The 13,369-nt window shown below is 38.2% G+C and overlaps 1 protein-coding gene across 3 annotated transcripts in view; it reads left to right on the top strand.

Moving 5' to 3' along the window:
* TLN2 (talin 2) overlaps positions 1-13,369 on the top strand; it is a 169,446-nt gene that overhangs the window by 80,741 nt on the left and 75,336 nt on the right. For all 3 annotated transcript variants that reach the window (XM_075273793.1, XM_075273794.1, XM_075273795.1), the window contains exons 16-27: positions 116-224; positions 1,802-2,010; positions 2,853-2,951; positions 3,036-3,203; positions 4,087-4,381; positions 4,652-4,818; positions 5,281-5,409; positions 6,879-6,992; positions 8,381-8,494; positions 9,461-9,595; positions 9,675-9,803; positions 11,291-11,393. In XM_075273793.1, the coding sequence (XP_075129894.1) occupies positions 116-224; positions 1,802-2,010; positions 2,853-2,951; positions 3,036-3,203; positions 4,087-4,381; positions 4,652-4,818; positions 5,281-5,409; positions 6,879-6,992; positions 8,381-8,494; positions 9,461-9,595; positions 9,675-9,803; positions 11,291-11,393 (1,771 nt within the window). The remainder of the gene's footprint in view (positions 1-115; positions 225-1,801; positions 2,011-2,852; positions 2,952-3,035; positions 3,204-4,086; positions 4,382-4,651; positions 4,819-5,280; positions 5,410-6,878; positions 6,993-8,380; positions 8,495-9,460; positions 9,596-9,674; positions 9,804-11,290; positions 11,394-13,369) is intronic.

Genomic DNA, 13,369 nt, shown 5'->3' on the forward strand with positions numbered 1-13,369 from the left:
TTATTTAGTCCAGGAGGTGGAACAATATGTAATGGTACATATTCTGTATTTTATGCATAATGCTTTATGACTTTGATTGTACAGATGTATTGTGTTGTGTTTGCCATTGTTTTAGGCATCCAGAGTTTGGATTCAGAACAAAGTAGATGAGTCAAAACATGAGATCCATTCTCAAGTGGACGCAATAACCGCAGGAACAGCATCAGTAGTGAACTTGACCGCAGGTATTATGGCTTAGATACCTAAATACATTTACGCTTTGTTAAAAGTGGAGATTGATAATAATGTATGTATGTAATGTATTGTAATACATAGTACGAGGACCCTATGGAATTTAATAATGGCAGTACTCACAGCATGCTGCAGGGTGTTGTATAATGACAAGAAATGGAGGAAAGTGTTCCACTGGCAGCTTTTATTTAACCTCACTAGACTTTTATTAAAGTCAACCTTTTCTGAAATAATGTCATAGGTGATGTGCAAAAGTATAATTGTCTGTGTGCACTTCATTCAACTTGCGCTAGGTTCACCTGTCTTAGGGATTCCGTTGGGGTTGTCCACTTAGGGACCCCCCCAAATGGAAACCTAACTCACTTTAAAAAAAAAAAAAAAAAAAAAGTTTACCCGATGACCCCATAGACTGTAGTAAGGTCCGCCAGGTTTCCGCCGCGGTTCTGCGCTTCATGCAGCATTTTTCTTTCTGCATTCTTTAAACAGGTTCGGGGATTGAACCCAACCCTAGTGGTTTATTTTCAACACTGTAAGGGCATGTTTATGCAGTGAATAGTATTACGAGTATTTTAGCTATGAAACCTGTGACAGAAAGCATAGAGGTACAGCAGTGGTTTTTTGCTGCAGTTAGAGTTCCAATTAGTCTGTGGTTGCAATTTCTGGTATTGAAACGATTGCACGATGGGCTAAGATGTTTTTTCAGCTTTCTGCTGTGTGGATTGAAACAAACATTTCCTGCAGAGATAGCATAATACTGAATAATACATTTTTTATTCCAAAAAAAAAGCTTTTATTATTTAAGCATTGGAATCCATGAAGAATAAGTTACTTTTGTAGAATAAGCTTTCAAGATGTGCCATTATTGTGAACTGATGATTTTGTTGCTTCGTATCCAACCACATTCTATAAGGTGTAGACTACTTTAGCTGACCTCTGTCAGTATATTAACTCTTTGTGCTTAGTTATTCTGTTTTTCATAAAATCGTTTTGTTTCCTGCCAGGGGGAAAAAAAAGCAAAATTCCACAGGTCCAAATTCTGCCAAGATAAATAAATCAGAAGTTCTTAGGCTAAATTCACATTAGCTTCTTTTAAACCTGTTTGTTTAGAACCATCGTGAGATCAGAACAAGAGACAAAAAAAAAATAATATAATGATGGATGGAGGCAGAGCACATCCTGTTGGCATCCCCGTTCATTCACTGTTATGTAACAAACAAGACTGATGACTAAACAAGATGGAAGAAAGATTTTTTTTTTTTTTCTTTTTACATTGATCAGTGATGGAATGTTATCCATCTACTTCTATTATATTAGTTTTTCAGTCTGTTGTTCTGATCTTATGACAGAACTTGGACTACAAAGAAGATCATAAGAGCGAAGTATTTGGTTACCCCGATTGGCTTTAAATCTTTGCTTCTCTGCTAGCGGGCTCTTGTATACAGAAAGCTAACATCCACTGATCTGGGTCATCAATTGTTGCATTCATTATATAAGGAGGAATATGTCTTTAGTTAGTTTAATATTGACGTACTCAATGACCGTTATGGAACTAATTTTTTTTTCTTTCAAGGGGATCCATCTGAGACAGACTATACAGCTGTGGGATGTGCAATTACTACTATTTCTTCTAACTTGACGGAGATGTCAAAGGGTGTAAAACTTTTGGCTGCTCTAATGGAGGATGAGGTTGGAAGTGGGGAAAAATTACTAGGAGCAGCAAGAACACTGGCAGGGGCAGTCTCTGATCTCCTAACGGCAGTACAGCCATCTTCAGGAGAGGTAGGCCCTCAGGATTCATTAAAGAACGCATTGCACAAGCTTTATATTTCTTATAAAAGGAAAACTATAAGCAGGTTATCAAAAGTTATAAAAGAAAAAAAAATTTCCCCCAATGGTACTTTTACCATTGACTGATTGCAATTTAGCAGTTTAACCTCGTTTAAAAAAAAAACAAAACAAAACAGTTTTTCTAATCCCGGAAACTTCTGTAAATGGAGCCAGTTGCCCTTAAAACTTGTGTCGTATATGGGCAGCGTGTTAGAGTTAAACCTGAGCAGATAGTTACATAGTTTTGTAGGAAAAGATTCAGAATAAAGAATATATTATATACCATATGTAACATTTTATTCATTTCATCCCTTTCTCATTCTATGAATAGGAGTGCCAGTGGGTGAATAACTGACAACCTTCCCGTATCAGTGTGCATATAGTGATTGCTGTCAATCACAGAGTAAGATTACCCACTGGACTCTTAAGCATAGAAAGAGATTTAAATGAATGTGAAGTATATTGTAGTGAAACTTTTTATTTATTTATTTTTTTCCCACACACAATTTTACGTTTATATTCAGTCTACTGGCAGATCAGGCTACATGTGCATTGCAACAGATTTACCATTATTTTTTACTGTCGTAATGTCATTCATGTGATTAATAAACCTATTAATCTATCACGGTCAAAGTATTTTGTTACTATGACCAATCTTTGACAAATTATGTGATGAACCACAATATATCTGATGACATCCGGGTAAACTGAGCAATACAAATTCACTATATTTCTCCTGAAACAAATGATGTTGTCACAATGTATTACATATAAATGTTTACTTTTGCTTCTAGCCCCGTCAGACTGTTCTCACTGCAGCCGGCAGTATAGGGCAGGCAAGTGGAGACCTGCTACGACAGATTGGAGAGAGTGAAGCGGATGAACGGTTCCAGGTAAGTATAAAGTAGTAAGATTGATGACGATCTGTTCCTCATAACCGTCTCCTCTCTACACCTCTTATGTTTTCTGTATTATAGGATGTGCTAATGAGTTTGGCAAAAGCTGTAGCCAATGCAGCTGCAATGTTGGTCCTGAAGGCTAAAAATGTGGCCCAAGTAACTGAAGACACCGTATTACAGAACAGAGTGATTGCAGCTGCTACTCAGTGTGCGCTTTCTACCTCCCAGCTAGTGGCATGTGCAAAGGTGAGCCAGCCGGTCTCTTAGATTATTAAAGGAACGCCAAGGCAATTCTTTATTTACATGAAAATCTTTGGGGGCTTAATGAAAGCAGAATGTTTTGTGAGCGATCTTCTGTATTTTGTAGGATTGAAATTCATGCCAAATAGGAGCAGTCCTTTCTCTCTGTTTAAATATTGTCAAAAATGAATCTCTAATATTCTTACTAGCTTTTTCAATTTATTGCAATAACCTGCCAGAGGTACTTTGTACAGGCTTACATATATATTACAAGTACATTACAAGTAAATTTATAGCTGCTGACCCACTGGTTCTGGAACAGATAGAATATTTTCTCTAGCCCTCACCATTCCCTAGAAATCAGTGCTGTTTGTTTTGGTGCTTGATGTGTTATTTAGACTCTGTACTGTGAGGTTTGCGGTTTCCGACAGGAAGAGGCAAGGGTGTGATTCTGAGCTCTGACACTGGCTGCCTCTGATTGGAGCTCTGAATCACATGCACTGCCTGACACGGCCCTTCTGACATTACAGAGCTTGCATCGAACATCAGGCAACATCACCACTGTGCTTGTTTTTTCGAATGGTGGGGCTAGAGAGAAAAATCCAATTGCGCTGGAATCGGTGAAGTGTCTCTCCCCTATTCACAGATGCTAAGAACATAGTGGAGATGTAAAAGGTTCTCTTTAACATCCCATTTGAAAGGTAATAACATTCACGGTGCAGCAAAGTGGATAAAAGTGGCACTTACTATCCATTATAGATTCTTACATATACAATGAAGCAAATGTATCTACATGTCTTTTGGTGTAAGCCATGATTTATTGCTTTAGAAGTGTGAAATTACAATGTAATGGTTTGCTGTCAGATCTGATCATTGGTCTCTGCTGTAGGTGGTCAGTCCTACTATTAGTTCACCAGTATGTCAAGAACAACTAATTGAAGCTGGGAAACTCGTGGATCGTTCTGTGGAGAATTGTGTGCGAGCCTGCCAATCGGCCACAGAAGATGTCGAACTATTAAAGCAAGTCAGTGCTGCAGCCAGTGTGGTCAGTCAAGCCCTTAATGACCTCTTGCAACATGTCCGCCAATTTGCCAGCCGTGGGGAACCCATTGGACGTTATGACCAAGCAACAGACACAATCATGTCAGTCACAGAGAGTATATTCAGCTCCATGGGTGATGCAGGTTAGTGGTCTCGTGAAGCAGATGACTTGTAATTTTGCAGTGTGAGTACATGACAGGAGTCCATTGTAGTGACTGGTGATCATGTACAACTGTACTAGAATGTGCATTTCTGTATCCTTGTAATAAATAAATGTTATTTAATATGATATTTGTTTAATTCAATTTCCTTACATTTTGTTGAATTTCCCAGTGCTGATTTGAGAACTCAAAAGTAAATACTTCATAGAGCAAGTATATAGTTATATCATCATAATGTGTGTATATTTGCAGGAGAAATGGTGAGACAAGCACGGGTGTTGGCTCAGGCAACATCTGATCTTGTCAACGCTATGAGATCTGATGCTGAGGCAGAGTTGGATATGGACAACTCCAAGAAACTGTTGGCTGCTGCCAAGCTTTTAGCTGATTCTACTGCTCGTATGGTGGAGGCCGCAAAGGTAAGTAGATAAGTGGACCATGATCATTGCAGGGATTGGGCTCTGTGCACATGGTGGTAGAACCTATTGTAGGATCTATTTCTAACATGATGTATACTTCATTAGTATACAGTGGCATACATCACCCAGTGACTTAAGATGAAAATTGAACTGTAGATAAAATAAATGCATGCTCTACAGTATTTAATATTTATTTTATTTATTTACTCTAAGAACACACAGTATTGAAGCAGAAATAATACAGTATTATTTAATATTTATTTATTTATTTATTTATTTATTTATTTATTTATTTACCCTAAGAACACACTTTTGATTCCTGTCAGGTGAACAGAGCTCTATGGATACATTAAACCTACTCTAGGATCACTTCTGGTATATGTGCCAAATATAGGGCAGAGATCTTAATGCTATACTGTATATTGCTGTGACTTGACCTAATGAAGTCCATATTACTCCCAGGGAGCTGCTGCCAACCCTGAGAATGAAGATCAGCAGCAGCGGCTTAGAGAAGCAGCAGAGGGTTTGAGGGTGGCTACCAATGCTGCAGCCCAGAACGCCATCAAGAAGAAGATTGTTAATAGACTTGAGGTAAATGGCTTTGGCCTTCTGGTTACATAGAAATAAAATTTAACAGTAGATAACATAAATTATCACACATTGCTAAAAGGAAACAAAAAAGCTTTAGGCTAAGGGCCCACATAGCGAGCTGCAGCCAAAAAGAACTGCGGGGAAAACTGCAGCGGAAACACAGTGCATTTTTCCTGCAGCGCTTTTCACAGAAAGACCACAGAGTTTTCCTTAGTGAACTTTGTGCTTTAATTACGGTATACCTATATGGAAACGGCCAGCATTTCCATAGCTATAATTGACAGTATATCTGCTGTGGATCTTTTTCTGCTATTTTTCTTTATATATTCTACCAAGCAGGGGCTCTGACGTCATTTAAACAGCTTATTATGTTTCATCATCTTCCCTGGACCTTGCTGATTATTCTCTGGGGCTACAAACCCCCCAAAAAATCATTAAAAAAAACCTGTATGTGCCACTTTAGGGCATTGTAGTGTTTGGAAAGTTCATCAGGGGACACTGTACTATGTGTAGGGCTTACTATATAGCATTAGAGTGTGTGAAGGGGTCACTATGGGGCATTATACTGTGTAAAGGGGTAATTGTGGGACTTTATACTGTGTACACTGTGGGACATTATTCTTAAAGAGGTCGTCCAAGAATTGGTTAAAAATATTGAACCTTTCGGTTCAAAATTTTTTTTCCCTATTTTCCTCCTCTAAAAGCAGGGTGCTTCTTATCATCAGTTGTGTCTTATTTTGCGAAAAATATGTTATGTTTGTTGGACAGATAGAAACCACTCCCGCTAAACTTTTCCAAGTTTTGTCACTTTTGAAAATTGCTACAAAACTACGAACTACAAAAATAGTGTCAATTATTTCTTAAATTTCCCATTTTCTGATTCCATGACATGGTATAGCTCTATAGAGGCAGTAATCTACTACACAGTGCAACATATTTCTGGTCTCTAAATCAGGACACCATGGCAGCTTGAAGATCAGTGTTATATAAGCGGAGACTTGAGATCTGATTTTTAACCTTCCAAATTTCTATTAGATTTTATTCAGATACTAAATATGTGAAGCAATAACATTACATTTACAGAATGCAATATCCTGGGGAATTGATACTTGAATGTTACTTGAACAATAATAGAGGTTTTATGCAAGTAATAAGAAAAGCTCTTGTTCCACCGCAAATCATTTCCTAAAGCAGTTATGGTAATGTTATACTCCCATCTTAAAATCAAGGCATTATTGAGTCACAACATCTTTGACTTCAGCTTTGTAACAGAAGGTAACTTCTCCCACAGACACTGTGCTTGCCTTACACCATGGAACATGAAATAAACAAAAATATATTAATGACTGAGTAATTTCCTTTTTATATAATTGCAGTGACTTTTACTATAAAATCATTCATTCTTCCTTTTGACTGCTCCTTTGTTGTAGTCGTTTGGGTGTCATTACTTATCTGCTTTATTTTTGCAGGCTGCAGCAAAACAGGCCGCTGCCGCAGCTACGCAGACCATTGCTGCTTCACAGAATGCCTCGGTCTCCAACAAGAACATGTCGGCTCATCAGCAGCTGGTCCAGAGCTGCAAGGTAACTGGGAAGCCATTGTACTTCTGTTTTAATGCAGTTCAGTTACTGCGGTAAATAAGCTATGCTTGGTGAATTGGCAAAAGAGAAATCTAAATCAAATCAATATTTGGTGTGACCTCCCTTTTCCCTCAAAACAGCTTCAATTTTTCTAGGTACACTTTCAAACTATTCATGAAGGAAGTCAGCAGAGAAGTTGTTCCAAACATCTGAGACCTAAGCATAGATCTTCTGTGGATGTAGTCTTGCGCAAATCTTTCTGGGATTCATGTAATCTTAGACAGACTCTATGATGTTGACATCAGGTTTCTGTGGGGGATCACATCAGTTCAAGGACTCTTCCTTAAAAAGTTGGTCACATCAAATATTAATGGGATTTAGATTTCACTTTTGTTAATTCACTTTGCCTTTAATAACTATCAGCACTTCTATTTTTGAAAACATTCTTACATTACATCATTTTTTCTCACATCCTCCAAAAGCTTTTGCATTGTACTGTATTTATTGTCATCTTCTACATAGGATTTCAAACTCCTGACATAGGATAGGATTTGGGACTTTTTGTCCAGCTAGCCATACAATATTTTGCCTAGGTTGTCAAGTTGGAGTTCCAAGGGTGTTTCTCTCAAATTTTCGATTCTCCCTTCATTTAATATGGTAATCCCACTGATATGTATTTAAGGTGGATGTACCATTCCAAACACTGCTCCATCAAACTGTAGAGAAAAACGCCCCCACTATTCTGAAAGCTAGGTGATAAGTCACCGAGGTGGGAAAAACCCTTTAAATGATCTGTAAACTGAGATTCTATATAGTATGTCTATTTTAACAACAAGGAACGTTCCAGTACTAAAAGGCTGCAGCTCAACCTTATCAATTCCCATGAAGCTGGGCTGCAATAGCAAGCTTACCCATAGATAGTTGTTTTTGGTTTTTTTGTTTTTGTTTTTTTCTTCTGCTTCTTCAATTTCTGTTCAACCACTTTAATATTAAATAGCTATATATAGACATTTCTGCTTTATGTTTTTATAGATTGGAATAAAACATTTAACAAGTAATCTTTTGGAACTAAAATGAAGATGTAATGTTTTAGCTTTCGCGTCTGTTTCCAAGTGTACTAGAACAGATGGAGCGAGAATGGGGGAAGATTATCAAACAGGTGCAGAGGAAAAATAAGGAGCAGCTCATGGAAAGCAGTGAATTTTTGCAGGGACCCATCTATATGATTAGATGCTGTGGGCCAAGTCTATTGGATTCACTTTACAGCAGTTTTAATGATTGTTACCCATTGTATAATATGTAATACTGTGACTGTGAGAAATACGTTGTGTGGGATGTGGATATTGATATGCACTCCATTCTAATAAGGTATTTAAACTTATTATCTGCAGGCTGTGGCCGACCATATCCCTCAGTTGGTACAAGGGGTAAGAGGCAGTCAAGCACAAGCTGATGATTTGAGTGCACAGCTAGCTCTCATTGTCTCCAGCCAGAACTTCCTACAGGTGAGAGACCTTTCCTTTTCTTTGGCCTAATGACTCTAAGGTTAAGGACATAAGTTCTGGTGTTTTGTTAATGTAGTTTTTCATGTCCAGTGTGGCTCATAAAGGGCCTATGGTATTTCCCTATTTTTCAATCCACTCCTGGTTTTGGCTTCAAATATATCAGTAAAACCTGAATATGTCTCCTTTCCCTCTGGGTGCTACTACATGTTGCAGTGTGCTTTTCTTTATTGTTGTGACTGCGACACGGTGTTGTACTACTTGTCCAAGTACAACAGTGCGGTTTTGAGATTAGTAAGGAGGCCCAGTTGATTTATAACATATGTTCTGATGGGTGGTACGTTATGCTCTCAGAGATGGCATATATGTGCTCTGACTATTGGATTTTACTTTAATGGACATTTAGCTTTTCTTTTGAATTCATTTGATTTTTGATAGTAATAGCAATGGACTGTATTGAAATGTCACATCAGTCTGAATTTTTACATGTTTGTAGAGCCATTGTAAGCCCTATAAAGGTTTTGGCATACACCAATGTATATGGGGTGATTGGTATAGCTCACAAGTATGTATCATTTTCCCCATATAAATGGATATGTGCTTGGCTGTGCACTCTTGGGAAAATGCCACTTGAGGCCGTGGAGATGCAGCGATGCATATTTACAAAGCACAATAGTCTTGACTCTGCTTATTGGCCAATGCAACCACTTCCATGTTGGCTATTAAGACACAGTAAAGAGTGATAATGAATGATAATTAGATGTTCTTTCAGGTGCAGGAAGGGGGTGAGACATCGAAACCCTTGTTTTAGCATTTTCACACTGAAAATCCCCGTTATCTGCAATAAGTTCCCATAATGCATTTGGTTGAAATGACTAATGGAGTTGCTTCTTGAAGTCATGTTTGCAATAATATATAAAATGTAGAAATTATGAATAATGTGAATAATGATCCTTTTTTTAAATACAGCCTGGAAGTAAGATGGTTGCTTCTGCCAAAGCTGCTGTACCCACTGTGACAGATCAAGCAGCTGCCATGCAGCTAGGTCAGTGTGCCAAGAACCTTGCTACTAGCTTGGCCGAGCTGCGTACAGCAACACAGAAGGTGAGTTACTTAGGTTTATGTGCCCATATTGCCATACTGTTTATGATGAAGGATAATGAGTCAACTTTTTGTTACCTAGGCTCATGAAGCTTGTGGCCCTATGGAGATTGATTCTGCCCTGAATTCCGTCCAAACTCTTAAGAATGAATTGCAAGATGCAAAGATAGCAGCTACAGATCGGCAACTGAAGCCCCTTCCTGGGGAGACGGTAATTAAGAACCTTGTAAATTTACTGGATTTTCTCTGCTTACAGAATAAGCGATCCATTACGTTGTGTCTCTTCGGTATCCAGGTGTACTGAAATTTATATAAAAGTGTTTGGCAATTTTCCTTAGACGATAATGCCGGAAGCTTGTTTCTAATACGATAACATAAAAATCTAATGCAGAGAACATTAGTAAGTGATAGTCGTATTAAGTAATGCTGTTCTACTGCATTTGATTTGTACTTGGTATTAACAGTAATGAGTAATGATCCTGGCTATGATTATCCTTGACCTGCATATGATGTATAGCTAAAGCTGTCATCGTAGCACTCTGTTCACATTTGCAGTTTGTAGCATTGAATTGCTCTAAATCTAGATGGTAAGTAATAAATTGCAGAGCCTCACCGTTTATATAGCACGCTGCCAATTATAAAATAACTGGTTTTGTGGCTGTTTAGTCCCATTATTCATAAAGGAAAAAACACGGCGGAATAACCTCATCTGAAAAACATGGTTATGTTCTACATGTTGTAAAGTTTCCTAGGAAAATTCCCTTCAAGCATCACTGTAAACTGCATGCCTCATGAAATTAACCATTTTTGCAGTGATGTCAGCATTTTCCTGCTGGCTGTTATCACCATGATGATACAGCCAGTCATAGACTCTGCTTCAGGGAAAATGGAGTGCTGCATAGTGACCCGTGGAGTGGCCAGGTCCTCACAGTGACAACTGCTTTTTGCTATATGTACTGTAGGCAGATGTCCCGTTTACTATAGTGTCCTGCTAGAAAACCTAGCTCTTGTATTAGCAATACATAGTAATATGTTTAGTAGTATTATTAGACCTATGACTCCCCCCTAAAATAAGGAGCTTCACACATTAGGTGCATTACAGCCAGCCCTTCTGACTATCGGGTGTGTATGGGTCTGTTGCGACATTTTCATGATAGCTGGTGTTTGGGAAAAGGATTGGTGGGTAAATTCAATTCAACCTGCCCTGTCCTTTTATTCTCACAGAAAGATATTTTCACTAGCAACAACTCTATTACCTTCTCACCGATGAAAAACCATGCAGGTTTAAGTATAGGTGATCAGGAGAACAGTTGTCTGACGAATGTGCATTCATCTGGCAGCCATCTAAGGCTGATTTCAGACGGAGTAACCCTCGTATACGCGCGTATCACATTGAAAGCTATAGGTAAAAAAGCCTCCCATTGAGTTCAATGGGTAGCGCGTGTAAGACCGAACCCATTGAAGTCAATGGGATTCTATTTTACTGCGTTCACTCTGATTACGTGTCAGAATGAGCGGAGAGTTACTCCGTCTGAAAGCAGTCTAAAGTGTATTGCCAGCCTTAGCAACAGTATTATAAATTCTTTGTGTTATTATCTAAGACAAATCAAATAATTGAAAAAGAGATTAAGTTTACTTATGACAGATATAAGTTAGACTGCACATAAAAACTCTCCCTTTCTCTTTATGACTTTGCAGTTGGAGAAATGTGCCCAAGACCTTGGCAGTACATCCAAGACCGTTGGCTCCTCTATGGCTCAGCTGTTGACATGTGCAGCTCAGGGGAATGAACATTACACAGGTATAGATATCTTTATACTAACATTTTGAAGAAAAAAATAGTTTCTCTATATGTAATGTGCATAGATTACTTAGAGGCCAATTCCAGATTACCTGCTATTGCTCAGGAGAAATAGGTCTTACTTACAGCTTCTTCTCATTTGTCCATAAATCTATGAGAGGCAGGTTGGAGCCCTCTGAGGAGGAGAGGAGTTGGTAAATAGTTGAGAACAAGACCTTTATTAAGGTCCCCGTGCAACATATCTTTTTGAACAAGGTGGGGAGAGAGACCCTCTGCCCCCCAAGGAGGATGGTAACAAAGTGGACTATCTGTTAGTATGGGAAGAGTATGCAAATCTGTCTCCCAAGATGTAAACAGGGAGACAGTGCCTCTGTTATGCTGCCCTCTATGGGAAGCACCCTGAACATCATGCCGACTTTCCCAGAAGTCTTTACTGCATAATGCAGGGTTATAACCAAATCAATTTCTCAGCTACGGATGCCACCGTTTCTGTCTGGTTGGACTTCATCAGCGCAGCCTAGAGAGAACTGATTTGGTAGAAGTGAGAGGCTGAGAGACCAGATTATGGGAATAATGTCACTCCTTAGGGAGAGACCACCGTTTCAGGTGTGTGGAGACTTATACAGCCATAGTTGCTCCACTGCAGGGGAACATGGGAAGAATATGCAAATCTGTCTCCCAAGATGTAAACAGGGAGACAGTGCCTCTGTTATGCTGCCCTCTATAGCAAGCACCCTGAACATCATGCCCGACTTTCCCAGAAGTCTTTACTGCATAATGCGGGGTCATAACCAAATCAATTTCTTCACTACTATTTGTTAGTAGTGAAGATCTTGTTCAAAACATGGGAGTTCCTGGGTGAATATGAGCTGTTTGAAGGGCCTGAACTCCAAGTAGTGTTGGAGAAGATGGGGAAACACTAAGCTCCCCTCCCCACCCTTATCCGATCTCTAGTGATGCTTGGCTTTCTAGATTAAATTAAATATAGCCTTTTGTAAGATGTGAAGCTCCGAGCCAAGGTACAACATTGTGAAATAATACAATAAGTATAGATTTTTTTTTTCTCTCCAAAATGTCTATAGATTTGTTTTATTCCAGTAAAATATAGGAAAATGGTGTATTTCTATGTTTACTTCTAGTGCTATCAGATATTACTTTTATATCCTGTATTTTCAAAGTGTGATGGTCTAATATACTTTATATCCCATATTTAGATTTCTCATTTAAAAGCAGGTCTTTTCAGTTAAAATGAAAATAGTTGTCTTTATAGTAATTGCATTGTTTTAACCTTCTTCTGACTAATTTTTGTCATTCAGTATAATGCTTTGCAAGCAGACCTGATTAAATTGCAAGTTTAATAGACTTCTTTTTTTCCCCTCTGTTTCCTTGAACGCCAAGATTTCCCTTAGCAGATACACTATGTGATTCACATCATATTTTTATTTGGGGTGCAGTCTTTCACAATCTCTCCCCTGTAGTAGAAGGGCCCCAGGATCTCTTTACCCTCTAAGGGTGCTTTCACATCACGTTTTTCATGTCAGTTTAACTGATCAGTTAAACGGATCCATTATTTTAATCAAAAAACTGATTCAAACTGATGTCAATTCAGGCATCAAAAAGACTGATCTGTTAACAGATGTGCATCTATTTGCATCAGTTTTTTGCTAAAAAAAATCGGATCAGTTTTTTATTTAACTTGTGAAACACTAGCTAAAGTTTGTTGATAGAAAATGTTGGATGTGGGTTTGGCAGTTTTGACTTTTTTTCCCGCTATGGCGTTTCCGTATAGGAAAAATATTTTTATAGATTTGTAGAGTGGGCGTTTTCAGACACGGGGATACCTAATGTGTATGTGTTTCACAGTATTTAAGTACTTTTATATGTGTTCTAGGGAAAGGGGAGTGATTTGAATTTTTAATACTTTATATTTAAAAAAAAAATATATATAACTTTTTTATTTTTTATTTTTTGCATTT

This window comes from Leptodactylus fuscus, chromosome 5 (assembly GCF_031893055.1).
Source record: "Leptodactylus fuscus isolate aLepFus1 chromosome 5, aLepFus1.hap2, whole genome shotgun sequence".
Lineage (NCBI taxonomy): Eukaryota > Metazoa > Chordata > Amphibia > Anura > Leptodactylidae > Leptodactylus > Leptodactylus fuscus.